We start from the raw sequence: 24,145 nt of genomic DNA on the forward strand, positions 1-24,145 counted from the left end.
TATGATCATTTCTGGAATTGCAAGAACACTGTTTTAAAACTTCCAATTTCTGATTTGCCTCACAATACTCTGTCCATTGATTTGATTAGCATGGTCCACTGATTTCTGAATTAGTTTAGGACATTATTCTTGACTGGTTTGGTCCATTGTTTCTGTCCAGTGTAATTCATTGAATTGTTGAAAAGGCTGCTCTAGTCATAATCAGTTGTGCATCAATCTGTTTTAATTACCAATGTATCAACCAGTTTTCACAAGTGATTAAAGCACCTAAATTCCAGTTCTGCCTTGGTGGTTGAATTAATTAGGTGGTTATTTTCTGCATTGAATTACATCCAATCTGAATTTAATTCACTGTGCTGGATTCTGTTGCTGGATTCTGTTGAGATTTAGGTGTGCAGAGCTGATGTGAATGAATCATTAGTTGAGCAGAATATTACTGAAGAAACAGTAGCAGAAAAAAACCTCAGTGTGGAGCTTGGAACAGGCTAGAAACAACCATTCAAACAGGGAAGTTGCCTAATTTACCCTTTGTTATGAATTGCTATTCTGTTTTAGCTTGTAAGTTATGTAAGTGATAATATTGAATGAATATCCTGCTGATGTTGGTTGAAATTTAACTGTGCAGAATACTTGGAACAGTTTGAGAGTTTAGTTTAAGCACTTCATGTGGAAGCTTTGAACTAAAGTGAGTTTAATTGAACAGCAGCATAATTCTGAGTGGAAAGCTTGGAAAGCTTGTGCAGCCAAGAGAAAGGGAAGTTCTTACTGCACTATATCTTCTTTTACAATCTGTTTTAACCAAGTGAATACTCACAACAGTTTTTGTGCATTTGTGATTATAGGATTGACCAGAAGCTAGATTGCCCAAGTTATCCCGCAACAAGAAATTGAAGCAATAGGAGTGTACGTATTTTTGGCACAAGGACTGGCATCCAAAAGTGGATTGTAGCTGAACCAGACCAGACCGTGACAGCTGTTTGAATCTTTTGTAAATTGTTTTCTTCATTTTATGTGTAATAGGTTTTTGTGTTAGCTTTCTTTTAATATCAGTGTAAAAGGCCATTCAAAGTCCAAGTGTCTTGGAAGAGTCCTTGGTGCTCTTTCAACTCTTGGCAAAACTTTTCTTGTTTGTGTTTAATTTTTAGTGTCTTACGTTTAGGGTGATTTTAGGCTAAAAGGGATTAAACTCTAAGTCTTGTCACATTAGAGTCCGCAAAGTCTCATTTATTAGTGTTTAATTGTTGTGATTGTTTTGAGTTGTGTCCTTTGATTTTAAAAGTGATTTTAGTTTAAAGGGTAACTAGTAGTAACCTAAGACATTTCTGGCAAGGCAAGACTTGGTACTTAAGCAGTCTTCATGACTCACCTCTCTTACCTGGGACTTGTCTAAGTGTGAATCTTGTATATCTTTTACACTAGAAAACTTTTAGAAACAAAGATGTCTTGTTATCCATATAGGTCTTCTAGGAATTTTAATTTTGATAAGCAACTTAGTTACAAAGGAATCAAAAGAGAACATGATAAAGCTAGAAGGAAGTCTTGTTCATCTTATGAATTTGATAGGATTGAAGATGATTTGTATAAAAAAGCTAGTGAAAATATTCCATTCTTTGGTGATGATATTGGTGCATTAACATACCTAGCTTGGGAAAAGGAAATTAATGACATGCATTCATTCATGGTGAGAAAAAGTAAATATGAATCCTTCTATTCTAAAGATGATGAATCTTATATTCTTAATCTTTACACTTCTAGTTTTAAAAAGCATGCAAGAGAGTGGTGGGATGATAGGCAATATCATGTTAAGATAGGTAGAAAATATCCCATTTATGATTGGAATGAATTGAAAGCTTGTATGAGAAGAAAGTTTGTGCCTCGAGAAATTGAAAGAAACTTAGAACTTATGAGAGAGCTTATTAGAGAAGGTGAGTCATTCATTCAAAATTTAAGTGGGTTCTCTCGTAGGGAAAGTGAGTTTCTAGAAAAACTTAAGAGGCTATGGGAAGAGACAAGCAAATATAGAATTGAGAGATTAAAAAGAGAAAAACAAAAACAAGAAGTAAGAGAGAAAAGAGAAAAAGAAAGAAGAGAAGAGGAAGAACGAAATAGAAGAGAAGACGAAGAAGAAAGAGAAAGAAGCGAAGAAGAGAAAAGAAGAGAGAAAGAGAGAAAAGAAGCACAAAGAAGAGAAAAGGAAGAAGTTGAAAGAATAGAAATGGAAGAAAAGAAAAAGCAACTAAGGGTCACATCTCCTCCTATCCTAGAAGCTAGACTCTTAAGGGGAGGTTTTCTATCCTATCACTTTTCTCCATTTATATTTGAAATTTCAAAATTTCACGTTTCTTTCAAAGAATTGACCACTCCATCTTTAAAAATGTTATCACTTTCAACACATGCAAAGTTCCAACGTGGGTTATGGTTACCTTTATGGTTACCAATAACTCAAGATACAAATAAAATTTCAAATGAAGAAAGGTTTCTTTGTTATAATAAAATTAAAAATTTCAAAATTTGGCACCCTTCTTCTACACATATTATTTTATATATTTTATCGGGTCAAAGAAAACTAATTAGAGATATGTTTGATGCTTATTGCAGATGGATATTTGACCCAGGAGGAACCCTTATGAAGCTAACAAAAATAAGTCTTCAAAAGCACCATCAGATTTGAGGACAAATCCTTTCCAAGGGGGAGGGGATGATACACGGGGCCCAAGGCCAATTAGTTTAGTATAGTATTTCTTTTACTTTTATTAAAAACATGTGTAAAAGGTGTTAGGCATGTGCTAGATAGGAGGGACTTTTAGTCCTATATATAGACATGCCACCACCTCTTATAAGGTACTTTTGAGAATAATGAATTAAACTTTCTGTAGAGAGAACTCCAGAAATTAATTCCCTTGAAAGTCAAAGCTAGAGAATCCCAAAGGATCTCCTCTAGCCCCCTTCCATCTCACTTATCATTCTCTCATTTTACATTATCAGATTCTCTCTCCTCCATAGCATCCATCTCATGCCACTCTCACCAATTGATAGCTTCCTCGTGGCTTGCATCAGGTCTACTGCCACGCGTGCCGTTCCTTCACGAGATTCCATCACATAGCTTCCATATCATCAATTCGCGTCCGCACCTACGTTTTCTCTCTCGAAAGCTCTTCAACCACAAACCTCATCCTCATCAACAAGCCTCCGAGAGATTCTTTACTTCAGAATCTCAAAACCTTCACGTCTGCCCAATCCACCGAATCACATATTCATCTCTGCTTCACGACCATTCTCTACCGATTAGATCCTTTCTCACCGACTAAAATCACTTCTCCATCGCTCAAACCGCTTCCGCATCAAACCCTAGGTTTTCAACCGAACAAACCTCGAATCTCTGGTTTGTTCCTCGCTGTTCATCCTCGAATCCAAATACTAGGGTTCTTGACTATGTCTGTTTCTTCTGCTGCTTCCCGGTCTTCATCTCGAGCAAATCCAGATTTCTCGACGTTTCCGGATTCAGCTCAAGCCGTCAGCTATCAAAGTTATGCAATTTTTACGAGGATTAAATGATCAATTTACTAACGTTGTTTCGCATGTGCTTCTATTGGACCATATTCCGGACATCACCAAAGTTTTTTCACTGGTAGCACAACTGTTGTCTAGTGCAAATCTGATTGTTGCGGCTAAGACTCAAGACATTGGTAATGTCACTGCCTGCACCGCTTCCACCTCCTCCACCGTTTTTAATTATTGTGGCAAGTATGGGCACAGTGAAGTTGTATACTACCGCAAGAATGGCTTCCCTAATCAAGACAAAGGTTTAAAAAGTGCACTGACTGGCAGAAAGCATTGCACTCATTGCAACAAAAGCGATCATACTGTGGAGGTTTGCTATGAAAAGCATGGATATCCTCCAGGACATAAGTTCTATAATAAGCATACCCATATTCATCATACCTCTATCCAAAAAGACAATGGGAATGTCAAAGATAGCAATTCTAACAACACTGATCACATACGCCTCACACCACAACAATTTGAAGTTCTTGTAGAGCTCTTCAAAGACCACAATCTGAATTATGATTTCACTTTTGCTCAAATTCATCACATTGGATCTGCTTTGGCAAACCAACCTCCTTTAGGTAATATCTGCCCTACTCTTACTTCCAATTACCCTAAGACCAATTGGATTCTTGATTATGGAGCCACTAACCATATAAGTATTTCTCTACGAAAATTTTCATCCTATAAAAGAATAAAACCTATTCAAATTGCTTTACCTAATGGTAGTATTGTTTACTCTAAGTATTTTGGCACTGTTATTCTTAACAATAAGATCCATCTTTTAAATGTCCTTTATGTTCTGCAATTCTCTTTTAATCTTATCTCCATATCTGAATTGATTTCTTTTAATAAATATGAACTATTTTTTTCCTTTCATGACTGCACTATACAGGACATTCAAACCAAAGAGAAGATTTTTATAGCTAAACTCATTAGTGGCTTGCACATCTTAGATTTATCTTTACTTACTTCTCCTGCAAATTTTGCCAACAATGTTGTAAACAACACTAACGTATGGCATCTTAGATTAGGACATCCTTCCGATATTAGATTGAATAATTTGAAACTCAAATACTCATTTATTGTGCATAATCCCACATACATATGTGATGCTTTCCATCGTGCTAAAAAAAAGAAAGTTGCCTTCTCTAGTATTACTTCTAAAACCATCCAAATCTTTGATCTTATTCACATTGATATATGGGGTCCTTGTAGTATTCTTTCCATGCGTGATTTTAAATATTTTCTCACCATTATAGATGATTTTTCTCGTTATACTTGACTTATACCTATGACTAACAAAGTTGATGTTAAAAAAATTATTATTGATTTTATAACAAACATAGAAAACCAGTTTTCTACCACCATCAAAACCATTCTATTGACAATGGCATTGAATTTTCTATGCATAATTTTTTTCTCTCTTAAAGGTATTAACCATCAAACCACCTACAATAAAACCTCTCAACAAAATGGCATAGTTGAGCATAAACACCAAAATTTGTTAAATGTCACTTGCTCCCTCTTGTTTCAAGCTAATTTGTCCACTATTTTTGGTGCTTTGCTGCTGAACATGCTACTTTACTAATCAATTGCATGCCTACACCTTTACTTGATGATGCTACTACTTATGAAAAATTATATGGGAAACTGTATGATATTTTTGCTTTGCATGTTTTTGGTTGTTTATGTTATATTAACACTTTGACTGCTCATAGGAAAAAATTTGATGCAAGGGTTGTTCCTGGAATTTTCCTTGGTTTCCAACAGCACACCAAAGGTTATCAGTTCCTAAACTTACAAAATTATAAGATTGACATATCTCGCCATGTATTGTTTCATGAAAATTACTTTCCATACACTTCTCATTCACACAATAACTCTGATTCTAATTCCTTTTCTTTGCTTGATTTTCTTTTTCTTTTTATGGATGTTTTACACTATTTTAATCATATCTTTGCATTTGGAAACGTAAACCTAACTTTTGCCAATCCAGAAATGAGATTTGAAGAAATGGAAATTTCAAGCAACACTAAAAAATGGTTACTACACCAGAAAAGTGGCTTTAAAAGTGTGCTTTCAAACCCAAAAATGAGAGGCAATGTTTCTAAAGCTCAAGTGATGCTTCAAGCAACTTTATATCATCAATTTGAAGGTGTTTAAATACTGAAACAGCAAGGAATCACACTGCACTCGAAATTCACTAGTTCACTTCCACATTTAAACAAAATTTGATGGTTTAGGAAGTGATTTTGCATATAGGCTCAAATTTGACCAGATGAACAGTGCACACAAGTTTCAAATGACAAAATAAACTTGCACAAATGTTTATATTGCACTAAAATAGACAGATTCACCAATTCACAGTAGCAGTAGCTTAAAAATGCAGAAAAATGCACCTAAATAGCACTAGAATTGAGAAATTTGTGGAATCAAAGCTGGATGGCACAATCAAAGACTCAAGGAAATCCTAATGCACTAGATGTAGCCGCAGAATAAGAGCTAGTAGTTTTTAAAGACTAAGAACAAACCAAACAGTAAGCACGATGCATACACTTTGATGAAACAGTGACAACATTGTTTTACAGAATTTTGAATCAACTCAACTATACCTTTTGAAATTTATGGATTAGTATGAGTTGATATCACTTGAGACATGCTTAATATCATAAAAGAAATTTGTCTCATGCTTAAGGCACAAAAAAACTGGGCAGAAATAGTATGAACTATATCAAACCATAAATTAACTTTTTATCTAGATTTTGAAACAGAGCAAGGTTTGGCACTGCTGTTAGCTCATATGATCAAAGCTAGACTTGATCTCATTGCTTTATATGATCAATATGCGGCTAGCAAATGCACTGGACTCAATTAAAAACAAAAATCAAAAGTTGAACAGAATCAAGCACATGCTAACAGAGGTAAAATTGCAACACATTTGCACAAGACATTGGACAAAACTGAAATGTAAAGGAAAGCTGGATTTGACTCAAACAAATGAATTACACCGATTAAAATGATGAACAAAAACTAAGGAACACTAGAAACACTCAAACAACAATAACAACATGAATTCAAGCAAAGAAAAATAAAAAACAGTGATGAACATGAACAACACATGACAGAAATGAAATAGTTGCGAAATAGAGAAGCTTATCTCTTGAAGACAAGCGTGGACGTGCTGGCTCTTGATGCCAAATGATGGAAGCAGCTCCACACTTCAAGTGAGAGCTCTCCCAAACTCAAAATGGACGCAACAGAATGGAGAAATGAGTGATGTTTATGGTGCACACCAAGTGTTTGTGAAATGGTTCAGTGGAGGTTTGGTGAGTGTGTGAGGTTTCTAAAGCTCAGAAGGCCTTGCAAAGGGGAAGGAAGCTAGAGGAAGAGGTGTGAAATTAGCACTAGAGGGTTTGAACTCTGAGGATATGACTAGAGCAATCTCAACAGCATTTCATTATTTCATCAAAGTTGGATTTTACAAAGGAGAGTGCCTCTCTTTTATAGATGAAGAGAGGGCTCTATATCTGATCTACAAAGCTCTAAAGAATTCCAAAAGAAGTGTGTTGAAGACGCAATCCAAGCTTGGGCCGCAAGTCCCATGCCAAACACATTTAAAACGTGTTTTAAATGCTGAAAAATCTGGTGCAAAATGCTTGAGCGTGAGCAGTAGGTGGCTAAGCGAATTTCCATTTTGGAAGGCAATTTTCCATGCATTTCCAATCCGGAAGTTGTTGTCTTCAATCCGAAAAGCACTTAAATTTCACTCTTCTTTGCCTCATTTGCTCTCTTTAGCTTGGCAAGCCTCCTAGGATGCATAAGCATGGTTTCCACCCTTTATTTATGACCTACAAAACAATATAAATGTGTTTAGTAAAGATAATCCATCTAACACTTAGATAAGGAAAAAAAAATTGTTGAAAGTCTTTATTCACTTCCCTTTCTTAGTCTTAGTCTAAGTTGATATTTCTTTGGATGGGAAGTCCTTCAAGGAGTTGCCATCACAAGCTATGCAGGATGAACTTCACGCCTTAGCATACAACAACACCTGAACCATCATTGACCTTCCTCTGAGCAAAACTGCTACTGGATATACAAAATCAAACACAAGTCCGATGGATCTATTGACCGTTTTAAAGCCCGCCTTGTAGCTAAGGGTTACACCCAACTTGAAGGATTAGACTACTTGGAGACTTTTGCCCCTGTTGCAAAGTTAACTACTGTTTGTCTTCTCCTTGCCATTGTTGCTTCTAACCACTGGATACTCAAACAACTCGATGTCAACAACTCTTTTCTTCATGGTGACTTACATGAAGAATTTTATATGCAACTTCCTCCTGGCTTCACCCATCACAACCCAAATCAAGTGTGCAAACTTCAAAGATCTCTGTATGGGCTCAAGCAAGCTGGACGACAATGGTATGATAAACTTTCCACTTTTCTTCTATCTAATAATTATACTCGTTCTAATGCTAATCATTCCTTTTTCCTGAAACATGATACTTGCTACACCACTGCCATCTTAATCTACGTTGATGATATTGTTCTTGCGGGCAACAACGCCACTAAGATACAACATATCACTACCTCCCTTAATAGCCTTTTCCATATCAAAAACTTGGGTGATCTCACCTACTTTCTTGGCTTGGAAGTTGCTCGGAATAGCTTTGGATCCACCTTAGTCAACATAAATACATTCTTGACCTCCTCAAAGAAGTTGGAATGCTCCATTACGCCCTTATGCCTACTCCTATGGCTCATTCTTCTCGTCTTACTAGTCAAGGTGACCTTCTTAATGATGAAGATGCCTCCTCCTATCGAAGACTCATTAGCCACCTCATATATCTCACAAATACTACACCCGACATCACATTTTCTTTTAATAATCTCAGCCAATTTGTCTCCTCTCCTACCACCCTTCATCAACAAGTTGCTCACTGCATTCTCAGATATCTCAAGGGTAGTCCTGGCAGTGGCATCCTCCTTTAAAGCAACAACATCAATAAGCTCAAAGCCTATAGTGATTCTAATTGGGCCACTTGTCCGAATCCAGAAAATCTATCACTGGTTACTCCATCTACTTCAACAATTCCATAATTTCTTAGAAGTCCAAAAAGCAATAGACTGTTTCCAGAATCTCTTCAGAAGTTGAATATCGGGCTCTAGCCACTATCACGTGTGAACTACAATGGTTGACTTACGTTCTTCATGACCTTTGTATTCTTACCATTCAACCTCCTATAGTCTATTGGGACAAACGCTCCGCTATCAAGATTGTTTCTAATCAAGTCTTCCATGAGCGCACCAAACACATTGAAATAGACTGCCATATTGTAAGGGACAAGCTCAACAAAGGTCTCCTCAAACTGTTTTCTATTTCAACCACTGAACAAGTAGCTGATCTCTTCACTATACCTCCTGCTCCTGTTGTTTTTAAGTATCTTTATTCCAAGCTGGGAATGACTAACATCTACTCTCAGCTTGAGGAGGGATGATAATATTATATTAGGCCTACACTTTGCAACCCAGCCCATACTTTTCCTTTCCCGTTTTTCCTCTTTTATTTCTCTCTTTTGTTTGACTCTAGATACATTACACTTTTCAATATATTACATCTTTCTAGATACTTCTTTAAGACATGTCATTCCTTTCTCTCACTTTTCTCTCTGTTACTGATTCACTGTGCTTTAAGTTCATTTGCTGCTTCTTCTCCTTTGGGTTCCTTTGTTGCTTCTTCTCCTTAAGGGTTCATTTGATGCTTCTCTTTAAGGTATGATCTTCATGTTTTTTTCCTCCATGATTTGTATTGTCAATCTGTTGAACTTTGCCCGTAGATTTCGGGTATTATCTCGATACTTTCTTAAAAACATAGTGTTTCTAAAATTATTGAAAGTATCCAAATTGGTTTTGGTTCATCATTAAAAAATGGATAAAATTGTATCTCAAACTGGTTGTAATATTTCTTTTTATGATTGTTTTAGTAAAATCTGAATGTTAAAAAGAAGTAACATTATTAATTCTGAAGCTAAAATGTATTTTATAAAAAGACAGTATTAAAATAAATTGTTGGATAAAATATTGGACATTACATTATTTGAAAAATTGCAAAATGATTGGAACATATGGCGTCGCCCGGACTCGAACCGGAGACCTTCAGTGTGTTAGACTGACGTGATAACCAACTACACCACGACACCACTTGCTCAAGGTCTGCATCCCATTAGTTGTATTCATCAACAATTACAACCTTTCCTTTTTAAATGTGACATCTTTATTATTAAATAAAATATATTGTTTTTCTAAAATAATCTTATATCTGAGAATTAAAATTAAATTGAAAAAAATATTTGAAACTGAAATCTTCAATCCGTTAATGGTAAGAAAGTAAAGTGCTAACTCATCAAGCACTGGAAATATTTTTGGTGAAATCATTAAAAAACTTTTTTTTTCTCAGAAAATTTGAGTAAAAATAATTTTTTTCAAATAAAATTAAATAGTTTTTCTTAAGTGCAAAGTCTTACTATGTTCTCTTTCGTCAAATCATAAGTAATGTATAAAAAAATAACCACAAACCAAATTTTAAATTGAAAGTGATATTATGATTTTCTTTTCTCATAATTTATTTTAATATACATTTCTTTCCTCTGTACTTATTTACCTATTGTAAATAATAATTATTAATTTTAAATTTTTATTTTATTTTAAATATTTCTAATTTGCAAGTTTAATATTTGTCTAGAGACTTCAAGTCTTTGAAATAGAATAATGAAGATGTGCACTTGAAGGCATGGATGAGATTCATAATAGCTTTCACATGTATCCAATTTTGTCTCACTCGAAAGAATCACATTGTTATGTGCCTTTTGATTATATGCTTTCTTAATATAATGCACGTATTGCAATTCTTCCTTATCTACTCTACGACTTAGTGAGTTAGACACATGATATTGGTAAGCCATGTTTCACTTGATCACATGAAGTTTCATGTTGAAACACTTTTTCCACTCTTCAATTGGCCAACAAATTTCGACAAACATAAGAGAATTTCATGAAGTTTTACCTTGTTTCTTTCATCATGCTTATATTCTTGATCATAAAATGTGATAACTATCACATTATGTCATTATAACTAATAATATATACACTATTTAAACAAATATAAATAGCATAAAATAACAAAAAAACATATAAATAACTTTCTTTTATCCAAGTTTATTGAATAAACTAATATTTAATTTTACTTTTTTTTATATATATTTTTGGAATTATATAATAATGATGTATTAAAATAAGAACCAAAGAAAAAACTTTAAATAAATAAGTATATATGGATTAGAATATTATAAAAATATATAATAACAAAAATATTAATTAATATAAAGAACTAGTATATATGAAGATAAATGAAATGAAATAAATACACGGATAGTACATAATTAAAGATAAATTAAATGAAATAAATAAATAAAAAATAGTATGTAATTGGAGATAACTTAAATAAAATAAATAAACAAGATCGGTGTATAACTAAAAATAAATTAAATAAAATAAATGTTTTAAATAAAATAAATAAGAAGGAGTTTGTGTGTAGCTAAAGATAAATAAAATAAAGTAAATAAATAGGACCAACGGAAAATAAATTAAATAATATAGATATAAATAAATCAAGAGAATAATAAATGAAAATAAATTAAATGAAAGTAAATAAAATAATATATATTTTAAAATAAATAAAAGCTTAATAAAATAATTAACATAAAAAATTTTAGCATCACTCCCACCTTACTTGGTTGATTGAAGTGATTCGTTACAAATAATTTTAGAAGACTAAAATTTCTTTCAATATTTTGCTCTAAACTTTTTCTCCCTCTCTTTCTTTTTTTTTCTCTATATAGAATGTAATTGATGCTTCTCTTATTTCTTTTTCACCTTCCTTTCCATTTCAGTCAATAAAAAATCTTAAGTCTAATTTCAATGAGTTAAGATCAAACTGATATAAAAGTGTTTGTATTTGAGAAGTCAGAGTTTGGTATACTACGAGATGAAAGACAAGAAGCATGGTAGTGTCTAAGGAAGTTTTACTAAGTAGGTGAATATCTTAATAGTTTAGAATAACAGACTAGACTAGGATATTTATAGGTCAAACTTGGGATTATCAATAGTGATAATCGATTATCATAGAAACTTTTAAGAAAATTTGAAATTAATTGGGATAATCAATTACTAATTACGATAATCGATTATTCTAGAATCTTTTTGAAATAAAACACTTTTGTGAGTGATCTTATGCAACTTGCTATGTATAATTCTAAACTAAGTCCAATGCACAACTACAAGAACTTATTACAAAAGCTTAAAACTAAACTATAAGTCTCCTAACATCGTTTGTAATGTTTTGAATTTTTGAACTTGCTTTTTGCAATCATCAAAGTATCTTTATTTTCAGTTTTCTCTTATTGTTAACATAACTTTCCATAGGTTTTGAGTGTTGATAATTATCTATAAATAATTATTGTGATTTGATTTTTCTTCTTTCTTCGACTCTTTTGACTCCTTTTTGGACACCATCATTACTTCCTTCAACTCCACCATTACCCATCTCCAATTCATTTATAAAATACACTTCTTCAAATTTGATGAAAAATTTCATGTTCATTTTACTAATGACTTTTATCATGAAATGGTCGAAAGTTCAAAGATGAAAACTTTGGTATCTATTTTATCAATGAAATTTGTTGATAAATTACAAGAACATCTAATTACTAATAAATTTTATTAACGAATTTTATCTGCAAATTCATTACTAATAAAAAAAATATGTTAACAATAAAAATTATAAATTACCAATAAATTTTACTAACAAAGTTTATTAACAAAATTATTTCTCATATTTATACATCATAATTGTCGTGACTAACTTCCGTTAAACACCCTAACTTAATGGAAAATAAATATAAACAATGTTTCTTGTTACTGAACTAACATATCACTTAAGCAACTTCCTCATAAGAGTGTAGTCTTAGTAAAAACTAAGATTAAATTCTCTAATGAAACTATATTCTTCTAGATAGTTTAATGAAGCTAGACGATTTAAAAACCTTGGCGAGATTTACTATACAAATCTTCATAATATATATATATATATATATATGGGTTTGCTAACGTGCGTACCTGTTTTTCAGTTGGTACATTTTAGCAATGTGTACCGGGTTTTAGTAGACAAAAACACCCTTATGGATTATAAGTTTTAAGGTTAGGGGTATTTTAATAATTTTCATTATCAAAACTAAAATAAAAAACCCCAAACCCTTAGTCACATCTCTCATTCCTTTCAACCCTTTCTCTTTCATGTCTCTCACTATAACCTTTAGCCCCAATTGAAAAAAATCACTTGCCGTTAAACAATTTGTCTTTGTAAAGAGTTGAGTTATTGACATATTCACCTTCAGGCAAAGGTTCATTAAGATCTCCTCAATTTCACCATCTTCACTAAAATAATTTCATCATTTGCATATGCTGAATCATCATTTCTAAAAAAAACCTTCCAAGCCAATTATCAATTCCTTCGGATGTCATTATGCTTGTGAAAATTAGATAAAATTATATACGATAAAAGTTATAAAATGAAAACTCATTATAAAATCATTTTTTTTTGTAAGAAATTTTTAACCCCGAGTATTTCTGATTTTTTCCAGATCAATTACCAATTATAAAATGAAAACTTATTATAAAATCATTTTTTTGTAAGATTGTTTAACTGATAGTGTTTCTGATTTTTTTCAGTTAGGACTACCATAGGATGACAGAGAAAATATTGTTGGAGTGAGAGAGATAGATGGAAGAGAAAAGGTGGAGAGGAATGAGTGATTTGAGCAAGGTTTTTGGGTTTTTTTTTTTAATTTTGAGAATTAAAATTATTAAAATACCCTTAACCTTAAAATGTACCAAAAAACAGAGCAAACCCTATATATATATATATATATATATATATATATATATATAATTATTTAACTCTGAAACGCTAAAAAATTAAGGCGAAAATAGAATCTTGTGGGAGCACAATTATACATTTCTAAAACTATCTATAAGAATAAAAAAATGGATTTAAACTTAATTTTAAAAATTTTAATCTTTTAAATGAAAAAGAAATAATAAAGTTTCAAAATATGTACATCCACAATAACATTAATCTTTTACTAATTGGACACCTTTAATCTGAAGAAAGAAGACTGATGTGCAAGCGTCTTTGGGTTTATCTTCCATAAGCCGCTGTGGGGATTGATAATAATTGCATTGTCACATACACGAAGGACGTTGGCTGCTTTGTTTCATAATTTTTGACGACTATTTGCATTGTCACAACTAGCATATTTTAAAGTAGATTACAAAATAATGATAAAGTATCTTCAAATTAATACTTAAAAACAATTATCAAATTATTTCTTTAAAACAAGAATACTAAAAGAAGAATCAAGTCCATATTTAACTCAAACAAGGTTGTTTTATTTTACATTCGAATAAAAAAAACGGAGATAAAACTGCCATCGGTAATACTGAAAGCTTTTTAAAAAGAAATTTGATGGTTCTCAGCTGCACAGTATACCTGAACTTGGTATTAAATATTAAAAAAGTTTAGTTGTCTGGGGGAAGTGATGCATGGACTAAAGCACAGTTACAATTGGTAAGAGAGAAACTATAATGAAAAAGCAACAGACACAAAGGGGAAGATGCACTTCACACATAAACTGGTTCCTAGATACAAGTGTTAGAAAGTTGGGAACTGAATTTGGGACCCACATCTGCCTTTAGGGAAGACAGGGCATTCGATGAAACCAGAGGCTGAAGTGTCGACACACAAATAAACTTGGTAAAGCTGGCTGTTACGTGACGCATCCACATTGCACTCAACGTATGGAGTATACCCAATTGCATTTTTTATAGCCCCTGTGATGCTGCTAAGACTGTAAAACCCTCCATCTGCTTCTATCCCTGTTAATCCAAATAGACTCGGTCATAATAAAAAACATTGCCACCAAAATGATCCAACCAGTTTTAATGTATTATGTACCAGCATTTGCAAGAGCTCGGAGGAGGTTGGCTCTCTGCTTCAGATCGAGAGCTGCTTCAAAATAGTCATGTTGCTTAAGGACTGACTCAGAGCAAGTGCCATGTTTCTCCCATTCGTGAGTCCAGAATTGAACTCCACTACCACTTGGGCATGCCAGAGTCGGCCAATTCCTCTGCAAACTGCTTGTCAAATCTGATATCTGTCACCATATGTAATTTATCAGATGTACAAACACGTATCATGACCTTTAAATCAAAGGAAAATGTTTTCTTAACAACTTTTTTTTTTATAACTTTTTTACATGTAGCAAGTGGGGCAATTATGGCAACACAATCATCGAAGAATATTCTTTTCTTTCCTTATTTTATACATTTTTTTGGTTTCACTTTTCTCTACTCATTACTCATTGAAAGGTATAAAAAAGCTTAACATTTTATGCAATTAGAATGAAGTACCTGTGATTGCTGAAAACGATTGTTTGAATCACAGTTAGACGGGTAAGAACCATCTTTGTTATTAGGCCAGAGTCCATGAATGCCAAAATCAGCAGCGGGTTTCCCAGTGGTCGGGTAGCAGCAACTGTTCTGTGTGTCACAGTAGGAGCCTGGCCACTGATAAAAACAACATTTCGCTGTAAGAAAAAGAATAAAAGCCATACTAATGCAGAACCTTAAAGAAACAATCTAACCTGCTGAACGAAGTAGTAGAAATCAAAACCCTGTGAAGAACAGAGAATGGCCAAATGCAGAAGCAGCAAAAGCTTCACGGAGATGGACCCTTTGGACCCCATGTCTTCCTCTAGCGGTAAAGAGAGAAACTTTGATGTGGTTTTGTGGAGTATGATTGTTTATTGGAGGCATGGATTCATGAATTTATAGAAATGTGAAAGGGAACGTGAATAGGTGTGAAAGCTTGCATTATGAAAAATAAATAACGTTGGCTGCTTAACTACCTTATCATTCATATCATGGTTTTTTACGTGTGCAACTAATTAAACCGTAACAGCGACATGTCGGTTCGCTCATTTTGTTTCTTTCCATAGTCCTAACACAACTAAATACGATGTATTGGAGAAAGAAGTGTTTGTTTTTGTTTCGAATGGGAATGCGTGATATTTATTGATTTTTATTTGTTTTATGCATGTACCTTTGTTGTACTCAAAGAGCCAAATGGATTCTTTTGTTTTGTTTTTGTGGGAGATGGGTAGCTGGCAATTTGGGCACTTGTACAAAAAGCCCAAAAAGGAGGCAGCTGCTTTGGTTGCGTTCACATCATTTTTACATACTACAAATTCTATCTTACACACTTCGTCGGTCACATTGTCCTTTGTGCGTTGTGGTGGTGCTTCGTCTTGGACGTTGCCCAAGTTATTACAAAACATTTATTAATTCATCATGATTGTAAAAACCATATATGACAGTTGTGAATGCTCTCTTCAAGGATTAAAGTCTACTGAAATCTCAAAAGTTAAAATTAAAAATTCTGATTATATATATTTTTTCAAAAAAAGAAAGGAAAAGCAGAAACTATAATTTCAACAAATTCAAGTTCAAAAATAATCTCATATGCTCTTTGTGTACACCTAATATTGATACAAGATTATTGAATGTGAGTCAATTTATATAACAAGGATTTGAAGTATCTTTGAAATTAATTTCTTCTTCCTTGACATTGATACAAGATTAGTAAGACGTTGTTTTTCTTCTTCCTTAATTTCTTCTATTATCTTTTTCACGTTTCTTTATTATTTTGTTTGTTTTATTTGGCTTATAAACTCTTTTTGTTCCAGGGGTGGGGCAAAAAATCCGTTTTGCCTATTCTGATCCACTTTTGTACTGTTTTTGTCTGTTTAAGATCCATTTCATTAAATCTGTTTTTTATTTTTATATGTATTCTATAATTTTTCAAGATCAGATTTCTGTTTTTCTTATTTATATAGATTTTAAAAGATTGGAAAATCTGAATTTTCAATCCAAAATATATTCAGATAAAAATAATCTAAAAGTGATTTCAATTCACAATAAACCATCTTTTCTGACACTTCGTTACCTTCGATTGTGCAACAACACTACACATCGTTTAACAACAAAAACTCTAATAAAGAATAAATTAATGTACAAAGTATAGTAATTTGGATTACAGACCAATGGTTTTATATGACAAGAGTTTCATATATTCATACACATGAGACACTCCAAAGGAGTTGTCATTGTGTAGCTTTGGTCTAACTCATGCAACAATTCCCACTGCTTAAACTAAGAGTACATGTAGAAACATAAAGTGACACAAATGGAAAGTTACCTCGGTTGCTCACCTCAAGTGTTCATCGCCACTTCATTGATGTAATAGCACTTGTCATATGCAAGGGAAAGTCGTTTCTTAAGAGAAATTCTGGAGTACCATCACTTTGCTAAGAATGTTCTGGTGTCACCAAGCCTACCAATGCTGTCAAAAGAAATATTTACTGTGAAATGGAAAAGGAAATAAAAAAGAAAAGATGAAATAAACTATTTTCGGAATGAGCTGGCTTTTTCAAAAACTGATTTTCCCTCTGCGGCTCGTAAAATACACCAGCTTATTTGATTTTTTTTTTCCATCATATACACCTATGGAACAGGATATTAAGGAAAAGTGTGCAAGTTGGACAAAGAAAATAACATTATAAACATTTCTTACCCCTGCAAAGTGTTAATCCTCCATTCCATCTCCTTATTCCGGGACTATATCCAAGTGTTGAAAAGAATACCAAAGGAATCATCATCATCACAAGAAGTCACTCTCAACCACATCTGATGAAGTTTCCATTGATGTTGATATTATAATGGTAGATGCAACTTATAGAGTAAAACATGATGAAGGTAAAAGCAGCAATATTTATAATGAAGAAAGCACAAAGCATTAATGAAGAAGAAAGAAGATGAAGTGTAGGAAACGTACACCCAAAAGAGAAAGGAAGCACAGTAAATGGAAAGCTGAGAAATCCCTAGCACTGTTATCAGAGTAGCAGCGTGCATAAAAAGGGAAGAAGCAAACAGAGAAAAGGAAAGATAAAAGGAAGTGGGCTGGGCTTCCAAAACAGGCCCAATAGTAACAGCTTTCATCCCCCCTCAAGTTAGGAGTAGATATCAGTCATACCCAGCTTAGAATGGAGGTATTTAAACGTAGCTGCAGCAAGAGGTTTGGTGAAGAGGTCAGGAGCTTGTTGAGTGGTAGAAATGGGAAGCAACTTCAAGAGGCCATTATTGATCTTGTACCTTATAATGTAATAGTCTATCTCTATGTGCTTGGTGAGTTCATGAAACACCTGATTTAAAGCAATATGAATAGCAGAACGATTGTCACAATAGACAATAGCAGGCTGAATAATGGATATGTGAAGATCTTGAAGGAGATAGGTCAACAATTATAGTTCACAAGTGACAGTGGCTAGAGCCCGATATTCAGCTTCTGAAGAACTTCTAGAAACAATTTGTTGCTTTTTGGATTTCCAATAGATGATAGAATTACCGAAGTAGACGGAATATCCAGTAATGGATTTTTGGAATTCAGGACAGGTAGCCCAATCAGAATCACTATACGCTTTGAGCTGATTGATGCTTTTGTTCGGGAGGAATATGCCATTACCAGGACTGCCTTTGAGATATCGAAGGATGCGATTGGCAGGTTGTTGGTGTAGGGTGGTAGGAGCGAAGACAAACTGACTAAGATTGTTGACAGGAAAAGTCAATGATGTGGAAGAGATTATCAAGAGAAGTGACTTAACCAGCAATGGACTACACTACCCTACAGTGGCTGAAACTTTTCTTCCCCTCACGATTGAACATACGTCAATGACGTGAAGGTGAAAGAACGGGTGAGAATTGATCCGTACTTGGGGACAAATCTGAAACCCCTAACATCGAACGAGTCAAATCAGCGGGTGGTCTCATAGAACAACTCTCAGTGAGCTGTTACAACAAGGCATTGGTGGTGCAATGATCCTTTCACATGGCAAAAAGAACTGACTCAGTGGTGTCATGAGTGGACGTTTGCGATCCTCAAGATTCTGAACAGAATGATGGTGGAGACAGGCTTGGCCACAGGTGCCAGTGCATTTGGTGGCACAAGCGGCAGATACGACGACAAGAAGGACTGCCATTGTATATCAGTGAAACAAAGGGAAGAAGAAACACATTGGGTGTGGCAGAGAACCCTTCACATTGGTGAAGGCAGATAGCCCTTCTCAATGGAGAAGAAGATGATGGAAGCGGGAGAACTAGTACTAGGAGCCGGCACATCAGCGGCATCAGTAGTGGAGACAAAGCACTGTTGCTCGAGAAACAAAAACGAATTTAGTGAGAAAGGGAGAAACCTAGTGGTGGACCAGGAAAGGTCCTGGTCATGAAACGTGAGGCGAAACCCCTTACGGGAAAGTTGGAGGATGACGAAAGCGAAAGAGGATGATGTGAACTTGAGAAGAAGTCAAAGGGTCAAAAGAAGATCAGGAGAGTGAGGCGAACAGAAAGCCAGTGGCATAGTGATCTTCCGACCAGGGAAGGGCGACACGTGAACAATACACTCCACACTTGGTCTCACAGTGCATACTTCAGACGGAAGAGAAGAGACGCTAATGGTGGGTTTTGGCGGGAAAAAAATGCGCCAAATGGCTGTTGGTTTCGGCGGCAATGGCTTCGATCAGGTCGCTATCGCTCTCGCGGTCTCTTTCCTCATCCACGTCTTCTCCGCTCCCGGCCCTGCTCTCACTAGATAATGACCACGACGATACGCAGGAGAACGATTCTGACGATGCCGAAGCTCCTCCCACCGGAAAGGTCACACCAGTTACAATCAGATGGAGAAACATCAATTGCTGCCTTTCCGATAAATCCTCCAAAAACGTGAGTGGAGGAGCGAGGCCTGGAAGGTTATTAGCCATAATGGGACCTTCAGGTTCAGGGAAGACAACATTGCTTAATGTTCTTGTGGGTCAGCTCACAGCATCTCCTCGGTTGCATTTGAGTGGTGTTTTGGAGTTTAGTGGAAAGCCTGCTTCGAAGAACGCATAATAGTTTGCTTATGTGAATGATGAGTGCATATTTATGCCACATTTATGCTTTAAAGTTCAAATTTTTGATGAGATATTTGTGCTTAAATGGTTGATTTAAAGAGGATTTATGATGATTGGATTCATTGTGTTTGGAAATAAAAGGGGTGTAAAAAGTTTGTTTTAACGCATAAATTATTCTTTAATGTTCTAATGTTTGTTGATGCAGTATTGTTGGTCCAAATTGTAATTCAAGGCTCAAAATCAGAATTATGAAAATAAAACATTAGTTTATTCAATAAAAGGAACTGAGTGTACCATTGTTTTTACAAATATACACTTCCAACTCTGAAACAGGCCCAAGAAGACCAAGCCCAAAACATTAAGCCTTTTACACCCTAAACTTTCTTACACACCTCTCCTACCACTAACTAGTCAGACATCACCAGATTATGCCACGTGGCAATTTTATACCTACACATCTAACCATTGAGAAGATGCCACGTCACCACCCTTGACACATCATCATCTTCATCAGAAACCCTAGTCTGCTTACCATCAACCCTAGCCGCCGCTACCTCCTCCATGGCAGCCACCAGAGAGCCGCCGCACCACTCTGCCACCACCTTGCCGCAACTGCGCCGTCACCATCAGCCACCGCCGCGCTACTCTGCCACTGACCTTCACCTCCGCTCCATCGTGAATTCCACCGTGACATCCTCCTCCACATTCTCGTGCCTCGCCCCTACAACACAAACCCCAAAATCGCGACTTCCTATTCGCGATTCAACCTTCATCCACCAACCATCGCGAGACCAGACGCGAGTTATTCACGCCGTCGCGCTGTTGCTCATCGTCGCACCATTAGAGTCACGTTCATCTTCTCCATCTAGCCCAGACCAAACCAGAATCGCTCCTTTCCAACGCCCAAATTTCCACTTCGAATCCATCAAACCTTCAAATCAACCACACCGCAGATCTGACCAACCACGCCGCGACCTCCATCATCAATCTTGCATAGAAAACGTCGTGCCGCTCCGCCATCGGACCTGCAGCTACACCAGCAAACGCAAGCCTCTCGCCATCACGAAACCCATCTGCCTCACTAGGAACAAATCGTGAGCGCCGAAATCATCTTCCACCATCAGAATCGCGGCACACCTCCAACCTCTCCGTCGCGCACCACGCTCATCACCATCACGCCGCTGCCATCCAAGCTCCGTTCATCTTCAAACCTACACTCAGGAAAACCAGAAACAGAAGACTTCATGGTCTCGCGCAGGAATTTCCCTTCCCCAATATGCTGAAACCCTAATTTTGGGTGGAGAAGGAGGCTGGCACGTGGAGGGCTCCCATTGGCTGCGAAAAACTGGTCACACAGAATTGATTCTGGTCAACTAAGGGGTTCTGTTGCAATTTTGGAAAATTCAGTTAGGATTAAAGTGCAGTTAGAGGAACTCTCAGGGGCTTTTCTATAATTTTGGAAATTTAAGAAGGACACTAATGAGATAGATAATTCAGTTGATATTTTTAAAGATAATTGATTTAATCTAAAAATATATCAACAGAATATATCTTATCAACAAACTATTCAGGATTCAAGCTCAATCAAGTCATATATAAAGAGACCTAGGGAAAGGAGAAAAGGGACTTCACTTCATTCATTCATTCACCACTTCTCTCTCTTATTTCATCGTGTATTCAACTCCATTCATGGAGAGCTAAGCATCTACGGCTATTCTGCCATAATTTCATTATGGATTCTGAGGTTAGATTGAGTTAATGCAATTGTTTATTTTGATTATTGATTTAAGTTGTTCTCTCTATGTCTTTCATCTCTCTATCAAATTAAAAGCAAAGACTTTTGCATCATAATGTGTTTGAATCTACATGCATATTGATTATATGAGTTCTAGGGTTTCTAGGTTTAATTGAGAATCTACTTTGATTTAATTTAGGAACTTTCATATGATTAAATGGTTTTTACTATCAATTGAGAATGTACTTTGATTGGTAGTAATAATTTCAACTATAATCAATTGAGAATGTACTTTGACTGATTAGCTTTTAATTTGGTTAGGAGATTTAAGAATAGACATGATTAAACACAATAGGATTTGATTGAGAATGTACTTTGGTTGAATTCATTGTGAATAATCTAGAAAGGTTTTGCATTTGATTGAGAATTTATTTTGGTTAAATGCATGATCGCCCTCAAATTAATTAAGAATGTACTTTAATTAATTTGAAACTTAAATAATAATCAATTCAACAATTATCTGTGAATAATCGATGATGAATCTATCTTGGAAACGCAGTGGAATTAGCCTAGTTAATCATAATTGTTTTTAAGTTTCTTATTTTTTTCTTTAAACATTCTCCAAACATTACTTTTATTCTTGAGCATTGCATTGCATTCATAAGATTGAAATATTGAAAGGCAATTCCGTATTCATTGGGAGACGACTCAGGGTTACTTTAACCCTACCTACTTTCTTGAATACTACTTGGCAATACTGAAGTTGCTTTGAAAAGTAGTATTAATTTGATAGCTTCAACGACAACATATCAAATTTGGTGCCCCCACACTTATCCTTTTGCACTCCTGGGCAAAATTGATTAATTTCAAAACTTTGTTTTGGGTCATTTTATTCCATCTTTGCATTTGGATGAAGAGAATGAACAACACCAGACATAGATCAATTATCTAGACATTACTTTGTCATGGACATGAAAATGAAATCACTCTATTCTTCACATATAAGTTGACCTTTTTGAATTCCCAAGAAAATCAAATATGAAAGATAACACTCAAGTCAACATGTATCTATTTCTCTCCAATTCTCTCAAGTGTTTTCGGCTTGTGTTTACACTCAAAATACCCATGTAAGTAGGCGCCCTTGGTATTTAGCAAGACTCTATCATCACATACTTCAGAAAACATGCAATTATTGATCATGAGGGCTTTTTAAAGGTTCTATTGAGGCCAAGGCAAAGGTAGGAAATTTTCTTGGAATTTCTGAGCTTTTGAAATTGATATAGAAAGAGTAATGACACTTGATTTCAAAAACAAATCTATTTCTTGCTCTTTTAAGGAAGATTTTATTTTTCTTTCTCCTTTTTTTTTTCAAAACTCCAACTTTTCATCTTCCTTTTTGCCCTTTTTATTATTTTGTGGGTGAGGTACTCACCCACACACTTATTCCTCACTTTACTTCTAACATAATCCATTACTCCTTCTTCTTTCCTAAGGTAAGTAACATATGATTTTTCTTCTTTTCTCATTTGACAATAACTGGAAACAAGAAAAATAGGTTTAAGGCTCAAAGGGGTTCCAATGGATTAATGTTAGGACAAGTTTATTTAGCCAAGTAGCTAAAACAAGAAATGTCTCAATCATATCAAATCATGCATATTCACCTCAATTGCACAACATAGAATCAAGCTAAATATTAGAGTATCAACAAAACATGGACAAATCACACAAGAAAAATAGGTATGGTACATGGTGGTCCATCCTTAACATTAAGCCTAAAACTCACATGGTTCAAATTTCTTTCACAAAAGATTTAATCAAGAAATTCTCAAGTCAACTCAATCAGCAAATCATAAAAGCAATCCACTCATATCAACATGACTCATTTTTTTTTCTTGAATTCATGATCATTCCAGTTACTGATTCAAACTCTCAAATCCAATGCAAATATTTATTAAAAAAAAAAATGGGGAACAAAATTAATTGTTTCCCCACACCCCCACACTTAAACTATGCATTGTCCTCAATGTATGCCTTATATATAAAATGCAAAGAAAAAGTATGAGGGAACTTACCTCCTTCATGGTGGAAGGAATGCTAGTAGGACTTCATTGAAAAAGTCATCTTGGATAGGAATGTTATCTTTTCCCTTTTCAATCCTACTAAGATGGTCAGCTACTAAATTATGTGACCCACTTTTGTCTTGAATAGGAGTCAACTTGGCCTTCTCGTTCTTAACCATTGTGATTCCATATTTCTTGGGAACCACATGTATAAGGCCCACCGAAGTGCTGTCAGAATTTGAATATATAAGACCTGTTTGTAGCAACTTGGTGTCCTTTTTCTTTACAACCCCCATCAGTTGAGGATTCAGTCTTCCTTGAGGTTGTCTCACTGGTTTAGCATCCTCCTCCAAAAGTATTTTATGCATGCAAAAAGAAGGGCTAATACGAGGAATATCTGCTAAAGTCTAGCCTATTGCTTTCTTGTGGTCTCTAATAACCTGTAATAGTTGTTTTTCCTGCTCATCAGTAAGCAATGCAAATATAATAACAGGGAGTTTCCCATCCCTCTCAAGATAAGCATATTTCAAATGGGATGGTAAAGGTTTCAACTCCAAAATGGGTGGCTGCACCACAGATGGCAAAATTTTACTGCCTAAGGTAATCTCAGCCACCTCAACATCGCACTTGGACGCCACAGAGGTATCATCTCTTAATACCGCGTCCTCAATATCACATGTTTTACA

At 34.9% G+C, this 24,145-nt stretch overlaps 1 protein-coding gene and 1 non-coding gene across 2 annotated transcripts; both read right to left on the reverse strand.

The window, feature by feature from the left end:
• Positions 1-9,672: 9,672 nt before the first annotated feature.
• Positions 9,673-9,746, reverse strand: TRNAV-AAC (transfer RNA valine (anticodon AAC)). The gene has a single exon. It is a non-coding gene; the product is annotated as a tRNA-Val (tRNA).
• Positions 9,747-14,140: 4,394 nt separating this feature from the next.
• Positions 14,141-15,475, reverse strand: LOC124841326 (extracellular ribonuclease LE-like). Its single transcript, XM_047317577.2, has 4 exons — positions 15,306-15,475; positions 15,073-15,228; positions 14,618-14,816; positions 14,141-14,538 (listed from the first exon to the last, which is right to left on the reverse strand). Exons 1-4 carry the CDS (start codon positions 15,405-15,407, stop codon positions 14,315-14,317), a joined length of 681 nt encoding a protein of 226 aa, XP_047173533.1. The 5' UTR covers positions 15,408-15,475; the 3' UTR covers positions 14,141-14,314.
• Positions 15,476-24,145: the final 8,670 nt, after the last annotated feature.

The sequence above is a fragment of the Vigna umbellata genome, chromosome 1 (genome assembly GCF_029865625.1).
Source record: "Vigna umbellata cultivar VRB3 chromosome 1, Vumbellata_1.0, whole genome shotgun sequence".
In the NCBI taxonomy this organism is placed as follows: Eukaryota; Viridiplantae; Streptophyta; class Magnoliopsida; order Fabales; family Fabaceae; genus Vigna; species Vigna umbellata.